Source organism: Trachemys scripta, chromosome 1 (assembly GCF_013100865.1).
Source record: "Trachemys scripta elegans isolate TJP31775 chromosome 1, CAS_Tse_1.0, whole genome shotgun sequence".
NCBI classification, from domain to species: Eukaryota; Metazoa; Chordata; order Testudines; family Emydidae; genus Trachemys; species Trachemys scripta.
The window spans coordinates 119624274-119643334 of NC_048298.1; the positions used below are offsets into that span (position 1 = coordinate 119624274).

Here is a 19061-nt window from a genome sequence, read left to right on the forward strand (position 1 = left end):
AAATCAAGCAGCTGCTAGGGATACCCTGAAAGCAGCCGAGGAGGCCTCAAAGTCTTTAAAGTAGTTGATTATGCTATCTGTAGTTATGTGATCAGTCTCTGTTATAAACTCTGGCCTTCATTTTTCTATCTGTGGGAATACTTAGAATAGAACTCCCCTTCTGAGGGGATAAACATACCTTTAGCCAGGGATGCCAAGTCAGCATCAACCTTTGGTATCTCAGTAATTGGGACTTTTGGTATATGAATCCTATAGAAGCTAAGAGAATTTCTGTTAATCTCATTATCCTATTCATCCCTATATCCTTGAAGGAGAGTACGGAAATTGCAGCTTCAGGGGAGGATTTAGAGGGGAGAAATTTGCTCAGAGACTTACTCTCCAGATTTTTTTTAAGACAATCTGAATAGTGGATACAACCTTGCTGCACATGGCCATGAATTTCTCAGGAGGAAAAAAATCTTTACTGAGTCTTTCCCCGATCCTGACTGGTGACAGAGCCTGACAATTCTCCATTCTCTGTGAAGGATGAGTCGTCAGTAGACTCATAGCTCCTAGATCTTCTACACTTTTTGTTCCCTGTTTTTGCTTTCTTTGGTTTTTTAGCTTTTTTAGCTTCCTTAGCGAACATACAAGCTCCATTGCAGCTTCGGTGAGGCCTTTTGCGGCTAGCTTTGCTGAGGGCCCTAAATACTCTTGGGAGATCTCCTTCCAAGACCTCTCCTGCTGGGTCCCATTCCCCCATGAGGGGAACAGCTTCCAGACCCCTTCTGGCTGAATTGGGAAGGATGGGGTGTTTTTACAAGCTCTACTTCTTTTACCAGGGCACTCAGGACCCATTTTAGGACTTGTGAAGGAGAGGATTTGTGACCCTGTAAGTCTGCCTTTTCTGTTCTCCAGGGGCCCCTTAGGACTTACCCCCTGAGTCAGATGACTGGGGTCCACTTTGTCATCCTTGAAGCCTGTCCCCACTCTGCCCATAGTCTCCTAATCCATTTTTCCCACATCAGAGTCGCAGTTGCTCCAGGGGGATCCTACATGCCTGTGCAACCCACAGCCCCAGGACATAGAGGTAGGGACATAACCTGGTGCAGCCTGGGCACAACTCACCATCTGCTGAGCCTGGAAGGGCAGTCTTATGATGGAGCACCACTTGGATGTCATTTGGTGCTTTTTTAGGCTGCTCTGGCATACTTGGAAGACAAAAGGAGCCAGCAGGGAGGCACTGCAGCTGAGACGACAGGGGGTTCCAATACCCAGCTAAAAAAACTGGCCTGAAGGGAGGAGCGTCATTGCTCAACACTGCCATAAATTTTGACAAAAAAGTCCCGTCCCGTCCCCTCCCCAGGCAGATGGGAAGGCAGGAGCTCTAAAAACCACCATCCGCATGCTATGGTGCCACGGAGGCAGATAAATGTGCAGTAGGCAGGAACTGAAGGGGCATGGCTAGTTCATGCAGCTCCAAAACTGATTTGCCTCTGAGCAGCAGAGAGGAGAGCAGCCCAGATGTCAGTAATTGTGGGAGATGCTGGGCTGCAGAAAAGGGTGTTGTAAGGGGAACAATTGTGCTACCTTGACAACAGTATTTGCTACTGACTAACCCTCTAAACATGAGCAACATATGAAAATTAGGGTTGCTGTAATAACTGTCCCAGGAGTCCAAACTTTTGCATGGAAAATCTCAACTATAAGGTTATCTTAATGTACTTTTTGCATTTCCTGCGGGGAGGAATTATGTGAATGGGGAAGTGTGTGCATATTTCTACTTACGCATTTAAAGTGAGATTCAAGCACGTGCACTGAGTTTATATGAACATCCTAATACACGCAAGATCACATTTATACAAACTTGTTTTAATATACATGTAAATCAAGTAGAACTTTTAAAATTAAACCTTTTTTATTTTTTCCAGAATAAAGGTATTTGAACTAAGGATAAAGTTTCAAAAATTTCTGTCTTGTATTTTTGTACCCACAAAATGATTTATAGATGTCAATTAGAGTACCAGCCTCTCTATCTGATTCGCAACCACAAATCAACTGCACGTGTAAAACACCAGTGTAAACTTCACCCACACAGACAGACAGCCATCCTTTTGAAAATCTGGGTATTATGGGTGAAAAATATAAATTTTTCATACGCAAAGTGGCTGATGGAATTTTAGTCCAACTAAATTCAATTCAGGACTCAGAATATAATACATCTCCTCAACTATCTAGTGTCACTTTTGTGATGATGTATTCTGACATGACTGCCTGGTAATTGGCACATACACAGAATTTTTAAAAGAGTACTGTCTCTCCACTATGTATTTAAAAGCCATCTTCAAAATGCTGATCCTTTTGCTTGGTTCTGCCTTCTGGCTCTCTCATTTCTACATATAATCATGCTGCCTCAATATTTTTGGATTATATCAAAGAAGTAGCAGGAGAGCAAGTACTGTTATACCATCCACAGTTAAGAACATGATCAGCCTTTGTTATAAATCCCAATGCTTAGAAGTTTATAATGAAAACCAGCTAAGACAAACCCTCCACAGAAGATCTTAGAATGGAAATGAAGTACAAAGTTTTAATCAGATATTTCAGTCTGAGGGTTAGATACTGTACATGCACATTAAGTGTTTTCAGTTTCAAAAGGATTTCACTATAAATGCATACCAGCCAGTCTGATACAGAAGAACACTAACAAGCCATTACAATACTCCATGTTATGTATCCAATTTAACCCCTTACTGCTGATTTAAATAAACCATAATTTGTTGATTAGGACATTCCCTAAAGCGATACAGTGCTGTTAAAGAGTGACAAAATGCAGAAGTATGCAATATCTTGCCTCAGCCACGAAGGTAACATTTAAAATCTTGTAGCAAAGGTGTACTTAAAATAAATGCATATTCAAAAATACTTTTAAAACATATTAGTGTCCCCCTTAAAAATTATTAAGGTACATCTGGGAAATGGTATTCCTGTGGCAATGTGGCTAGCTACAGTAATAATTAACTCGTTACCATGTACATTTTTAAGGCATAAATGTACATATTCATGAATCTGCAGTTATACTAGATCACCCAAAAACACAAGAGGGAAAAGGTCTGGTCTTTATATGATTTATAATCTTACAAAGATGGATATATTTCTTCAAATAGTAAAGAGTGAAACTGTCAAACTACATTTAAAATATGATTGTGACAAGAAAATTACAGTATGAAATCTTAAGGCTATGAAGTATATTTTCTCAATGAATATATAAATCCTACTAGTTTTAACAGTGAGATATTTACATACCTCTCTCAGAGAGAAAATATAATCTTAAACATTTGATTACTGTCACTTTCTCTCTACAAGCACATTAGCTAAAATTAAAGAGTCAACCTTACCTTAACATTTTAACATTTAAATTTAACTCTTTAAAACTGTATATGGACATACATATCCCAGAAAAGTCAATATGCACAAAATAAATCTGAAAAAAATAGGCCAAAAATCACTAAAATGAAGGTGGTCTATAAAGGAAAGCAAGGTTCTTAAGCCTTCATGTACTCCTTTAAGTCTACAATTCACTGAATAAAGTGTTCTACAATGGAAGACATAAAAAAGGTGTATAAATAACAGTCAATGGAAATTAAAGCAGTTATGATAGTTAGGCAAATGGATATATAGCAATAGAAATAAAAAAACTGCATTAGAAGTAAACATAACTGAAAGGAGATTTTTCTTGGAATTATCCATTCTGAAGCCGTGCATGTTTTTATATGCTGAGAAAACTTTCACTTCTAAAAACATGCATTTTGACTTTTACAATTATAAATAAAATAGACTTACTGTTACACCTCTGTGAAAGCATTAATGAAATCAAGAAAATAAGAAAAATACGTGTCTTCAAACCAGGGCATATCTTTTGGGCAAGTATATTAAGTTCTTATTAATTCCCCCATTTACAGCAGGCTCTATTATAGGGCAACTGAAACTGGTCGTGCCAAGTTCAATTTGAAACTTCTACTAGACTTTAATTTTTAAAAGACCAACCAACTAACCAAGATTTTAAGGACTGAGCTGAAGACCACAGTTTATCAAGGATATTTTAGCAATATCAAACCTTCAGATCTGCTTCTGGTTAAAATAAATAGCATGTTGATGGTTCTGAATAAGTCCACTTATCCACTCTATTGCAGAGGACACATCACAAAAACAGCAGAAGGAGAGAAAAGATTAAAACCCTAGAAATCTTGTATACAGGGTTTTAAATGTTGCACTTCATTTAGAAAAGAGTACAGGTTTTTCATCAAAACTTTTGTGAATTGAAAGCAACATTCACATTCTAGCTATTTTATAAAGTCCTATTGAATGTTTCCAATTTTTTTTAATTAAACCCAGCAGAGATATTGTTTGGAGCCCAGTGTAAGTTAAAGTATATTCATGCTTCTCTAAATTTTGTATGCACTGCCATCTAGAGGTTACAAATCAAAGAGTAAGCATTTTTAAGGGAAAAAACAGGAGACTTGCCTATAACTGGAGTGAGACAAGATTGCCAGAGATCCACATATTTGGGGCATGCATGTGCACCCCACATTTTTTGCCAGAAGTTTCTAGAGAGTTCTGGCCATGAGGGTCACATGTATGCTTCCTCACTGTTTCAAGCTCTTAGGCCCAAAGCCTCAGCCCTGTCCCTCCAATCCTTCCATTACCTAGACTCCACAGAAGTAGAAACACAGCATGGGTCCTACAGATCTGTGAAGGCAATCATGCAAAGAACCTCATTCACAGATGGGTAGCCTGTTTTCCTTCATTAAGTACTGTCTTCAAAGAGCCACACTTGGAGATTGGCAAGCAGTAATACTGGCCCTGACGAGGACATAACTAAATAAAAATATAATGAGTCTTCCAAATTCGTAACAAAACTAGAAGACATATATAGAGGTTAATGCTTCTTAGTTATGGATAGAGCTCCAGGTAGCAGCTCTATTATCTATTAAAGGGATGTTTCTGAGACAAAATATGGTAGTTGCCTTAAAGCTAGTAGAATGTGCCCTAAACCCCTTGAGAGCGAAGATCCAGTGCAAGATCATGATAAGTTGGAAACAAAGTGATAACACTGTGTGTCTGTCTTCACTAAAACAGTCAGCTCAAGTTATTACACTCAAGCTAACATAGTTCAAGTCAGAGCTGCCACACTGTGGCATAATACTTGAACTACACAGAGTGATTGGATTGGCATCTAACAAGTTGTGCTAACTCAAGCTTGTAGCCTGTAACTGCATCCCCAATGCATTACTAGCTCAAGCCTCAGCATTATATGAGCTTCACAACCAATACCCTCTGAGGGTATGTTTACATTGCAGCCAGTAGTAAGCCTCCCAGCCAGGGTAGACCTATGCTAGTGGTGTCTGAGCTAGCACACTAAAAATAGCACTGTTGACATCACAGCTACAGCAGCAACTTGGGCTACCCTCTCGAGCTCAGACTCGAGGAGTCAAATGGACTTGAGAGCCCAAGCCATAACATTTATACTGCTATTTTCAGTATAACTCAAGCTCCAGTAGTTTCAGTCTATCTATCCACACTGTTTCTAGCTGCAGTGTAAACATACCCTGATGGGTCAGCAAGCCTGAGTTTAAAGCACCACTTAACTTGAGCTAGAGATTGTGTGTGTGGATGGGAATTGGGTTAGGAATAACATTTGAGATATATCTTGAGCTACACTGCAGCAAAGACAAGCCCGATGTAAGTGGTAATTTGAACTCTGGATGACCCCCGTAGGCTACAAACAACCTGAGGAACTCCCAATGGGTTTTTAAAGGAGGGCACCCTTGGCTCCAGGAAAAGAAGGATTTAATTTTGCAACAGTACAAATTTACAAAAGTCAACTGCTAAATATATTAACTCCGTTGAGAACGACCATAACACTACAAACAATGAAAGAAAAACATATAGCCATCTGAAATCTGCAGGAAGAAGCTACAGAGGTTTCAACTAGATGTTCCAGTTACTGGAAAAAAACAAGGGACAGAATGGGTACATAGCTCCTTACATAGCTTTGGGTCTGAATGATCATTACCTTTTGAATACACATGAGGCAACCCACAGGCAAAAGCATTTTAGAAGGTTCTGATAAAGATATAGGATGTCCCTGACGTACTTGATCATGGATTTGTACAGGTAACAGTACTCAAACTATTCCTTGCTTTTAACAGAAGATGAAATAGGAAATGGTGTTTCATTCTATTTCTTCACTATTGCCAAAAAAGTTTCTTATCTTTATGAAGAATCTTGTTGTTGTGGGTATTATTTTTTAAACACAGCTTTCTGTAAGTTACTTTTCAACCCATATAAGCTATATTATTGCAGTAAAATACAAACATCAATTGAAGCTTTATTTACACCAAATAGTACTTGGCATTATTCTAAATGTTAGTAGATAAATCTAAGAAAATTACTGTTGTGTTTTATCTTCTATAAGTAATTCATACTTACAATGGTTCTTCCCTCTCAGTTCTCTTACTGACATGTAGATCTTCCTGTTCCTTCATTTTATCTACAGCTTGTGCTTGCTTTTCAATCTCATTAAAACTCTTGCTGCTCACTTTCTGGGCTCCCAAGCCACCTTTTTTGGCACCAAGCTTTATTTTAAAAAGAAAAGAAATGCTTTATCTCTATAGGTAACTATATTAACTGTCCTATGGTTTAGTATTTTTTTGAAAGAAGAATCAAGCACTGTACCTGATTCCACAGAATCTGGTATCAGTAATAAAAATTCAGAGTGGAGAAGACCATATAGCAATACGTTCCTAAATGCCGCTCTCGGCCTCCATTAGAAGGCCTTTGATATTCAGGAACTTCTTTAGTCTCCCAAACAGCAATTACAGCCTGATGAACCTCCTGCAGTTTGTCAGACCTTGTTTCTATTCTGATAAATTCTGTACTGAGTACTATAAAATATAAAGGAGCCTCAACTGCTATTGGGATAGGAGCCTAACTGCAATTTCATATCTCTATATATGCTTAATTTCTCAACCTTAACATTTCATTAATGTTAGTTTCTGCATTAAATTTATCTAATAAAAATAATAATATATGGAGATATATCTATCTCATAGAACTGGAAGGGACCTTGAAAGGTCATCAAGTCCAGTCCCCTGCCTTCACTAGCAGGACCAATTTTTTTGCCCCAGATCCATAAATGGCCCCCTCAAGAACTGAACTCACAGCCCTGGGTTTAGCAGGCCAATGCTCAAACCACTGAGCTATCCCTCCCCCCCTGTAGCCATTAAAAAAAAATCTCAAAGTACACAGGACAGAAGGCTTTTTATTTTATTGGAGGGTGTGTGTGTGTGCGCGCAACGGAGAAGGTAGTGCTATTTTTAACATAAAAATACTGTCATAAAAAGTCTTAGGCCCTGCTCCTCTAATTCACTTAATGCAGAATGTACTTTGAGCCAAAGCACAGCTCCACTGGCTTCAGTGGCAGTGCACTTGCATACAGTGATTTGCAGAATTGGGGGCAAATATGAAATGTAATTGAATCCGTGAACATGATAAAATACATACACAAAGTAAATTCTGCTCTCTGGTACGTATACGAAATGTCTACTGAATTCAGTTAATTGCATATATATATCCAGATTCAATAAGTGCTCAGTATTATCATATGAAATCAGAAAATGACTTACAGATGATAAAGTACTCCACCTCACAATACTACTACTAATAAACATTTAAACAAATGCAGCCGAACAAGAGTTTAGAAGACCATTTTGTTTATAAGGTTGTTGGATATTTTGTCATAATTCAGATTTTCTAATTTGTTTTAGTGATGCAAATTGTTGCTGATACAACACAGTCAGGATATCTCAGGATAGATGGCTATTAGCCAGGATGAGCAGGAATGGTGTCCCTAGCCTCTGTTTGCCAGAAGCTGGGATTGGGTGACAGGGCATGGATCACTTGATGATAACCTGTCTGTTCATTCCCTTTGGGGCACCTGCCATTGGACACTGTCAGAGGACAGGATACTGGGCTTGATGGACCTTTGGTCTGACCCAGTATGGCCATTCTCATGTTCTTAACAGTCATTGCATGAAACATTTAGATAAAAAAAATTCTATATTGCAGTTTAAATACTTTTTAAATTCTACAAAATGATATGAGGCAAAATATATATTAATTACAGACTTACCCCCTTTTTAGCTTGATTTGGCTTCTTTTTCATAATGGAGGTGCCCTCTGCAAAGATTAACAATCATTACTTTGGCATATATAACTTTACATTTATCAATACTTGCAGATGCATATTTCCACAATTTAAGTCTTGGATTATAAGTTTGCAGTTCATTCTGCTGCTTTAGAATACTGCAGTTTCTACATGAAGAAATTTAGAAATTAGCTGTATTACTATACTTTAATGTTTGATGTATCTTGTTTTCCTGTTTGTTAGTGTTTACAATTTATGGCTAAATTTTCTGGGTGCCTAAAATCAGAATCCTAAATAGAAGCAAAGGATTTGTCAAACTGGATCAGACTGAAAATGGAGATATCCTAACTCCTAGAACTGGAAGGGACCTTGAAAGGTCATTGAATCCAGCCCCCTGCCTTCACTAGCAGGACCAAGTACTGATTTTGCCCCAGATCCTTAAGTGGCCCCCTCAAAGACTGAACTCACAACCCTGGGTTTAGCAGACCAATGCTCAAACCACTGAGCTATCCCCCCCGGATTCACTTAGTTCAGTACCTTGTCTCTAACAGTGGATAAACATATACAACTCCTGTGGACATCATTGGATTTTGTGGATGCTCAACCTTTCTGAAAATTAGGTGATTTATAATCTATATTTAAACACTTACTTTTTTAGAGTGCTAATTTAACTGTTTTTATTTAAGTGCATAAATATCGATTTAGGAATCTAACTTTAGGCACCTAAAGTTTGAAAATTTCAACCGTAGTGTTTAACACTAAATTTTGAGGTGTGGAAATGAAGTGAAGTTATTTTGCATAATGTCTATCAAAATCCCTAATATAGAGATTTTTGTTAATATGACTTTAATAAAACAGTGAAGAAAATTTTGTAATCTTTCACAGTGACTGACACATTAAGCCAAAGCATATAACTTTCATAATAGGAATTTTAAAATTATTCTCACTATAATAATCCATAACGTCCAATGAATGTCTGTATATACTGTGAAATTAGTTTAAGCTCTAAATTAGTTGGAAGCCATCTTACATGACAGAGAATTACAGGCAACAGGTGGTCTTGCAATGTTCAATATAACTGTGAAAGCATTCAGTTTATTTCTGTGGCACATATTCCTTGAAATATGCAAAACATGTACCCTAAGGCATACTATTCTTCCTTAAACTTAATTAAGTACTAACAAATAATTTGTAAGTACGAACTGAAACTCACACTTTGAGCCAAGACTTCAAATCTCAGTATAATAATAGTACCTTCATAATAACTTTCATTTACTATAAGGGCATTGGAGCTGGAGATGTAATTTGCAGCTTCTGTAGATATCTGAAACTCTAGGTATGTGCTTAGACCAGCTAGCCTGTCCTGCTGCTCATGCAACCATGGCTATGCTCCTATTTTTAGTGCACTAGTTCAATCAGAACTAATGCAGGTATGTCTAGCCGAGCTGGAAATTGTATCTCTAGCTCCAGTTATATGTACCCAAAGAGATTTTACTTTTGGAAGGTGTGCCATGTTTTATTACAAAGTTGCTGTTTCAATGTTTTATTAGCTACATATATATCTCCAGCTCCAAATAATGCTGTGAAGATTCATTTAATAAAGTTATTTTTGCCTAGTATTTTTCTGTGTGTAAAAATCTGCAGCAAAATCTGCACCTCTCAATAATGAGGACACTCAGATATATTTGGATGGGAGGATGAATCTGACTTTCCTATACTCTAGACTAATTTCCAATTCATAAACAAACCCAACTTTAAAAATACTAGCCTGGATCATCCCTTCCAGGGGGAGGAGAGCGTATTGTTTCTGCTGGGGGGATAAGTCACAAGAACAGCTTCTCCAAACATGGCAGACTCAGTGTCCACAAGAGCCAGTCCAACCACACAAAACCTAGTGCCTCTGCACTAGCTCAAGCCTCCAGCATCCTCTTCTCTCTCTCCCTGGTAGCCTGGTCTGTATTATCTTTTTTGCCTAAGCTACATGAGGCCAGACAATATGTATGCCTCTGGTTGGGTCCCATTCTTCCCCAGCCCTCTCAGCGTACATTTTCTCCCCACATGCACCCCAGAAATGCAGAGAGATTTTGAGAGAGAGAGAGAGAAAGAGGGGAGTCGGGGGGGTGAGGGGGAATGACAAAGACCTGTGTATGGAGAGTCCTCTCCATGGATAAACTTAGGAGGAATGATTTGGGCGGGAATTTGTTTGAGTTACTTGCTCTTGTACTACAACTTTCCATTGCAATACACGTTTTCTGTAAATATGTACTGAAAGCAACTTTCCATTTCAAGATGGTCCATTTCAACTAGTAACTTTTCTGTTATTACTGACTTATTTAGCTTTTAAATTCCTTGGTACAGAGACTATGTCTTTATATTTGTGAAGTGGCATGTAAAGCTAGTTTTAAATTTTTTTATATAATAATAATTGCTCTACTCTTGACATCAGAATGCCATTTTCAGTCAGCATGAAGGGACAGACACTTTCCCCCTATATGAATACCATCATTTTTATAATAAGTTACTAAAATTATCATAAAGACTATAATATATTTCTGGGAATATTTTCTTTCATTTGTGGAAAACTTAATTTCTTACGTTTACCTCAGGTAGTTACCCTACAACTACTTAATTTATGCTGTAATATACAGCTCTGCAGTGTTGCTTAAATTATGAACTTTACATGCTAAAAATGTGTATTATTAATTTTTCTGCAATAAATTAGAAAATGGTTTTAAACTAAAAATTATTGCTGGAAAGAGAGCAAAATTATGTTTAAGACAGACAGATAGATAGACAAGCCTATTAGTGAAACACGTGTTTGCTTAATGTAAATAGCAGGCCATGAATTCAGTACAATGCTCTATTCCACCTGTGCGCTTAAGTGTGGAACCTGAAGCAGCCCAACAGGAGCTCTAAAACATTAATGATCACCTTTGTTAGGTGCGATGCCTGCAGCATTTAAATTCAGCAACTCGGCTAAAATGAGAAATAAAAACAAAGAGCACTGAGTAAAAATCACTTTTTAAGTGTCATACATTGTTTAACAGAAACACCTGTATTAACATATTATATTACAAGTTAATCTGTTTCAGTTAGCCCATGTGTATAAATATTAAAATAAGACTTGCACATTTCTTCCCAACCCAACATTTTCTTTAACAACGTATACTCGAGTAAAATATATTGTTCATCTATCTGTTTAGGGCCATTACCTAATGCAGCTTTTGGTGAGACACTAAGGCAATCAACACTTGGTCCATGGTCTGGTTCACCTAAAAATGTAAAAAATATTGAGAACAACAGAAGTATGTTTAGTAGGATGTTTTGAACAGCTCATGTATTCAGAAAAGATTTTTTTTTTAAGGTAACTTCCCTGCCCACAATCTTAAACCTCGTTCTCTCTTCATTTACCTGTAATTTTCTGTATTTGCACAGAGACATATAGTGCTTGATACACAGTTAAAATTACATGTCTCCTATAGTAACATTACCAATGACTCTCAAAACAGCAGATAGAAGGGGCATTTTAGTGATATTCAGATAATTTCTATTGTAACTGCTCAAAATGTCAGTGTCTGTCTTGGGCTACAAAACCTGAAAATAGAAGCTTGAAATATGTTTGGAAGATACAGAAGTAAAAATTAGCAAATTCCAGGAACCAGAGGTTGAAAATTTTGACTTGTGTGTGTTATTTACAAGGATGTAACCAAATATGGGAAAAACAGAATGATACAAGGGGGAAAAAAATACATCTGAACAGAATTGGTTTTAAAAACCTATTTAAAACTGGCTCAAGTTAACATCTTTTCCTTGCCAGCAGGACATGGCATACTAATCCCTACCCTGTTTACAGCTCTTGGGCCTGGTCTACACTAGGAGTTTATCTCGAATTTAGCAGCGTTAAACCGAATTAACCCTGCACCCGTCCACAAAACGAAGCCCTTTACTTCGATATAAAGGGCTCTTAATATCGATATCTGTACTCCTCCCCGACGAGGTATTGCCATTTCGGATTAGGGTTAGTGTGGCTGCAATTTGACGGTATTGGCCTCCGGGAGCCATCCCAGAGTGCACCATTGTGACCCCTCTGGACAGCAATCTGAACTCGGATGCACTGGCCAGGTAGAAGGAAAAGCCCCGCGAACTTTTGAATTACATTTCCTGTTTGCCCAGCGTGCAGAGCACAGGTGACCATGCAGAGCTCATCACCACAGGTAACCATGCAGTCCGAGAATCGAAAAAGAGCACCAGCATGGCCTGTACGGGAGGTACTGGATCTGATTGCTATATGGGGAGAGGATTCCGTGCAAGCAGAACTACGTTCCAAAAGACGAAATGCCAAAACGTTTGAAAAAATCTCCAAGGGCATGATGAGAGAGGCCACAATAGGGACTCACTACAGTGCCGCATGAAAGGTAAAGAGCTCAGACAAGCCTATCAAAAAACAAAGGAGGCAAACAGTTGCTCCGGGTCAGAGTCACAGACATGCCGCTTCTACGCTGAGCTGCATGCAGTTCTGGGGAGTGGGAGGGGGCGCCACCACTACCCCACCTCTGACGGTGGATTCCGAGGCGGGGGTAATCTCAGCCATGCCTGAGGATTCTGCAGATGGGAGGAGGATGATGACGAGCTTGCGGAGAGCACACAGCACTCCGTTCTCCCCAACAGCCAGGATCTTTTTCTCAGCCTGACTGAAGCACCCTCCCAACCCCCAGACAATGAGGCCATGGAAGGAACCTCCGGTAAGTGTACCTTTGTAAATATAAAACATGGTTTAAAAGCAAGCGTTTTTTAATGATTAATTTGCCCTGAGGACTTGGGATGCATTCGCGGCCAGTGCAGCTACTGGAAAAGTCTGTTAACGTGTTTGGGGATGCAGCAGAAATCCTCCAGGGACATCCCCATGAAGCTCTCCTGGAGCTTTCCACAAGGTTTCTTGGCAGTGCAGCCTTATTCCGTCCTCCATGGTAGGACACTTGACCATGCCATGCTAGTAGCAAGTAATCTGGTATCACTGCATGACAAAGCCTGGCAGCGTATTGTCCCGGTGTTTGCTGGCATTCAAGCAACATCCGTTCTTTATCTCGCTGTGTTATCCTCAGGAGTGTGATATCGTTCATGGTAACCTGGTTGAAATACGGAAATTTAATTAAGGGGACAGAGGTGGCCGTTGCTACTGGGCTGTTTGCCTGTGGCTGAAAAGAAATCCTTCCCTGCAGTTAGCCACTCGGTAGGGGGAGGGATAAAGCGATCATCCCAGAGAATTGGAGGGGGGGGAGGGTAAGTTTGGTTTCTGCTGCTGCACGTTAACAGGAAAACTGCAGCGCTCAACGGGCTTTGCTTAGTATGTGGGAAAGGAGGGCGTTGCTTGTAGGAAAGCTGCAGAAGCCGAAAGACAATGGCTTACCATGGCCGCATGCAAGCCGAATTCTGTTGCCCGGACCTGCGTCTGTGCTCTCAAACACCAAAGTCGCAGGCACTCAATATCAAGATGCAAAATGCGACCTTGTACCGAAATCACATATGCTATGTAATGTGACTAGTGTTGTTCACTGTGAAAGAGTATAAGCATTGTTCTGTAAAATGTATCTTTTTAAATACTTTTCTCCCTTTTTTCCCTCCCTCCTGCAGCTGCAAATTTTTCAAGCCTCTCTCCTCCGTCCCGAAGGCTATCTCAGATAAGGCAGCGAAAAAAAGAGGATGCGAGACTAAATGTTCTCGGAAATCATGGAATCCACCGCAATGAAAGAGCTCATCTGAATGAGTGGAAGGACCCGGTATCAAAGTACAGGAAAGATGCCAGTGAACGTGAGGCCATGAGGGACGCTCGAGATGAGAGGTGGCAGGCTGCAACACTGGGGCTGCTGCGTGATCAAATGGACATGCTCCGTCATCTGGTGGAACTTCAGGAACGGCAGCAGGATCACAGAGTGCTGCTGCAGCCGCTGTATAACCTCCCTCCCCCCCTCACCATGTTCCATATCCTCCTCACCCAGACGTGTAAGAACGTGGGGGGAGGAGGGGAGGAGGCTCCGTGCACCCTCCCACTCCACCTGAGTAGACAGCCCAACCAAAAGACTGTCATTACATTGAACTTTTTTAGTGGTCTTTTCCTTCCCTTCTATCCTCCTCCCAAACCCCACCCAGGCTACCTTGTCAGTTCTCTCCCTCTTTTTATAATCAATTAATAAAGAATAAATTATTTTTAAACGATAGTGACTTTATTTCCTTTGAAAGCAAGCTGGGATCGAAGTGGGAGGGTGGGTTGCTTACAGAGGATGAGTCTATCAAGGGGGTGGATTTTCATCAAGGAGAAACAAACAGAACTTTCACACGGTAGCCTGGCCAGTCATGAAACTGTTTTTCAAAGCTTCTCTGATGCACAGCACTTCCTGGTGTGCTCTTCTAATCGCCCTGGTGTCTGGCTGCACGTAATCAGCGGCCAGGCGATTTGCCTCAGCCTCCCACCCCGCCATAAAAGGTCTCCCCCTTACTCTCTCAGAGATTGTGGAGCACACAGCAAGCAGCAGTAACAATGGGAATATTGGTTTGGCTGAGGTCTGAGCGAGTCAGTAAAGTGCGCTAGCGACCTTTTAAAGGTCCAAATGCACATTCTACCACCATTCTGCACTTGCTCAGCCTGTAGTTGAACACGTCCTGACTACTGTCCAAGCTTCCTGAGTATGGCTTCATGAGCCATGGCATTAAGGGGTAGGCTGGGTCCCCAAGGATAACTATAGGCAGTTCAACATCCCCAACTGTTATTTTCTGGTCCGGGAAGTAAGTCCCTTGCTGCAGCCGTTTAAACAGAGTAGTGTTCCTGAAGATGCGAGCGTCATGAACCCTTCCTGGCCAGCCCATGTTGATGTTGGTGAAACGTCCCTTGTGATCCACCAGTGCTTGCAGCACCATTGAAAAGTACCCCTTGCGGTTTACATACTGGGTACCCTGGTGCTCCGGTGCCAAGATAGGGATATGGGTTCCATCTATCACCCCACCACAATTAGGGAATCCCATTGCAGCAAAGGCATCCACTATGACCTGCACATTTCCCAGAGTCACTACCTTTGGTAGCAGCAGCTCGGTGATTGCTTTGGCTACTTGCATCACAGCAGCCCCCACAGTAGATTTGCCCACTCCAAATTGATTCCCGACTGACCGGTAGCTGTCTGGTGTTGCAAGCTTCCACAGGGCTATCACCACTCGCTTCTCAACTGCGAGGGCTGCTCTCATCTTGGTATTCTGGCGCTTCAGGGCAGGGGAAAGCAAGTCACAAAGTTCCAAGAAAGTGCCCTTATGCATGCGAAAGTTTCGCAGCCACTGGGAATCGTCCCACACCTGCAACACTATGCGGTCCCACCAGCCTGTGCTCGTTTCCCGGGCCCCATTATCGGTGTTCCACGGCATGAACCTGCCCCATTAATAGCATGATCTCCAAAGCCCCGGGGCCCGCGGTTTAATAGAATTCCATGTCCTCATCACTCTCGTCGCTGCGCTGCCATAGCCTACTCCTCGTCACCTGGTTTTGCAGGTTCTGGTTCAGCATAAACTGCACGATAACGTGCGAGGTGTTTACAATGTTCATGACTGCTGTCTTGAGCTGAGCGGGCTCCATGCTTGCCGCGGTATGGCGTCTGCACTGTTCACCCAGGAAAAAGGCGCAAAACGGTTGTCTGCTGTTGCTTTCCTGGCGGGAGGGGGAGGATGTACCCAGAACCACTCGCGACAATGTTTTTGGCCCCATCAGGCATTGGGATCTCAACCCAGAATACCAATGGGCGGAGGAGACTGCGGGAACTATGGGATAGCTATAGGATAGCTACCCACAGTGCAACGCTCCAGAAATCAACACTAGCCCTGGTACATGGACGCACACCGCCGAATTAATGTGCTTAGTGTGGCTGCATACATTCGACTTCATACAATCTGTTGCCAAAAAACGGTTTATGTAAAATCGGAATAATCCCGTAGTGTAGACATACATTTTTTGTTTTCCTACTAAGGGTAATGGCTGGTTCACATAGACCAGACAAACTGAGTTAGCCTGAGCCACTTCTAAGTCTTATTTAAAGCCAGTTCTGCTAACAAGATTTAACTCTCAATATAAATAGGGCTTAAGTCTCTGGTTGAGTTACAGGTCATTGTCTGCATTCTTAAAAAAGAATACATAATTCAGATTTGTAGTGTTACAGAAAAAAAATCAATATACTTTTTATTTACATAAGCAGAATAGTTTTCATGAGTTCACATACAAAACTATAATGGAAAAAAAAAATCAATGTTACTATTAACATTCTTATCCATATATTTCACTTAACAAATGTGAAATAAAATAAAATCTTAGACAATTAAGCTGCTACTTGATTTATGAGAAAAAGCCCTCAAGTAACCTAGCAACACCAAATTTTAATCTATTAGTAACCTATGAACTGCTAACTAATAGTAAAATATCTTTAAAAATTTAAATACATTATTAAAATGACTTTCTGGTGTAAGACTTGCATTATGTTTTCAGTAATTCCCAATGTGACCAAGTCTAATGGATCATTCAAAGAGTAAAATCTGGCCCAAAGGGTTTCAAATTAAATTTAAGTGTCTCTAACAACACATGCAGTCCTGTACAGCACGGCATGACCCCTCTACACAATGTTCACTACCTACGCAAAGGCTTCTTAAATTATTGCCAGCAAAACACAATTACATGGTGCATAACTGTTATTGTTATAATAAGTAGCATTAAAAACTAAAATCAACACAGAGGTGAACTTAGTTTATTGTTAATGGAGGGAGGATGAACCATACCTTCATTAGCTTCTGGAATGATTTCTGAAGAACCTTCCTTTTGAAAAACTGTCTCCGGTTCTGATGATGCCCATTCTGTGCTACTCACCTGCAACAAGAAAAGGAAGTTACTAAATAAAAATGTACAGAAAATAAAATGTATTAAGTAAAACACGAATAGTATCTGCATTGACTAAGTAAGACAGTGACTGATCTTAGCATTTTCAGTATGACACATTTTGGGGTAACTTGGATTTGATTTCTCATATCATAGCTACAGTTTTTGTTTTAAAAATCGCCCTCAATTAGTAATGACCTTTTTCTTGTTAAATAGGTACAACCATAATACGCAAACCACATAAGAGAATAATTAAATTTACCAAAAACAGCTGCTTCTAACAAGATACATACTAATGGCCTGATTTTTCCATAAGGTACTGAGCATCTGCAATCTCCCATTTATTTCAAAGGGCTTGTGGGGGGTCCTCAGCACTTAAAGATTAGGGTATACATCTCTACCCAGATATAATGCTACCCGATATAACATGAATTCTGATATAATGCGGTAAAGCAGTGCTCCGGGGGGCGGGGCTGTGCACTCCGGCGGATCAAAGCAAGTTTGATATAACGCGGTTTCACCTATAACGCGGTAAGATTTTTTGGCTCCCAAGGACAGCATTATATCGAGATAGAGGTGTAATTGTTTTATTATATTTTACAGTATTTCTGTAGTTATTCTACACTGGTTATTCCATTTTGACCAAGATGATATGCTACAGAAAAGCTGGACAGTTTATTTACTGCTCTACCCCCAAACTCTTCCCTTTTCTGTAGTCTTGCATCTCAAACTCTTAATGTTTCATTTTGGACATTGAGCTGCCATCTCATCTTTTCCTGGCAAACCTTCTCTTCTCCTTCTTGATAGAAAATTTCACTATCCTGCCCACCAGCCAGGCTTGCAACTTTGGCATAATTTATTATGCGCTCTCCCCACAACACATCTGTCACCAACTCCTGCTTGTTCTTCCTTTACAACTCAAATTAATGCTTTCCTACAACCCTATTGTCAAAATCATTGTAATGCCCTGATTATCTCTTGCAAGGACTACTGCCAACTTGCTCCTCTCTGGAGTCCCTCCTTTACAGGCCATCCAAAAACTTGCTGTGAAAATCATCTTTTTCTCCTGTTCAGACCATGTCCCTTCACTATTTAAATTATTTTACTGACTTCCACGTCAAGTTCCAGGTTCTGGTCCTAAGCTTCAAGGATCTGTACAACTCTACTCCCATCTACAACTCTACTTCACCATTTTCATTTCTTGCTCTCTTCTTTGGTTCTGCCCAAGTAATCATTAGCCCCTTTCTCCCACTCTTGTTTTCACCATCTTCCATGATAACTTTTATGATTAGAAGTCTTCAACTTATTTTGCAGTCCCAGGAAAGATTGTCTTGTCACTAAGATACTGAATCGGAATTCAGGATAGCTAGGTTCAATTCTTGGCTTTGCCACAGAATATCTGGGTGATGTTGGGAAAGCAACTTAAACTCTGTGCCCTAGTTCTCCATCTATAAAATGAGGATATACTTCCCTACCTCACAGAGATATTACAAGGATAAATGTATTAATGTTTGTGAGACACTCAGATGCTAATGCTGACAGGGAACCACAAAATCATACAGCCAGATGGATTTGAATCCTGCCTTAAAAACAATAAGAATTAATTTAAAAAATAATTTAAAGTGAAAATTGAGGAAAAATGTAAAAGAATTGTTTTCCATTGAAAATGCACTCTAAGAGCGGTACTGCCCCATTACTAAGGTTACTATTTAGTCACGGATATTTTTAGTAAAAGTTGTGGACACGTCACGGTCAATAAACAAAAAATTACTGCCCGGGGCCATGGGCTGCTCCGGCCAGCCACCCAGGAACCACTGCCCAGAGCCACAGCTGCTCCAGCCGGCTGCCCGGGGACCGCTGCTGGGGCCGTCGGAGTAGCGGCTGGTGTGGCTGTCCCCAGAGGTCACCTGAGCAGCTGGTCCCGGAGCCAGCTGCTTGGGCAACCCTTGGGTCAGCCACACTGGCACCTGCAGA

At 40.4% G+C, this 19061-nt stretch overlaps 1 protein-coding gene across 2 annotated transcripts in view; it reads right to left on the bottom strand.

The window, feature by feature from the left end:
* The window catches only part of ARFGAP3 (ADP ribosylation factor GTPase activating protein 3), a 75783-nt gene that overhangs the window by 26879 nt on the left and 29843 nt on the right, over window positions 1-19061 (bottom strand). Inside the window, exons 6-10 of one of the 2 annotated variants that reach the window (XM_034783297.1) lie at window positions 16991-17078; window positions 11401-11460; window positions 11120-11164; window positions 8174-8220; window positions 6472-6617 (exon numbers count right to left, since the gene is read on the bottom strand). In XM_034783297.1, coding sequence (XP_034639188.1) covers window positions 6472-6617; window positions 8174-8220; window positions 11120-11164; window positions 11401-11460; window positions 16991-17078 — 386 coding nt within the window. The remainder of the gene's footprint in view (window positions 1-6471; window positions 6618-8173; window positions 8221-11119; window positions 11165-11400; window positions 11461-16990; window positions 17079-19061) is intronic. The other variant, XM_034783307.1, reaches the window with a different exon arrangement.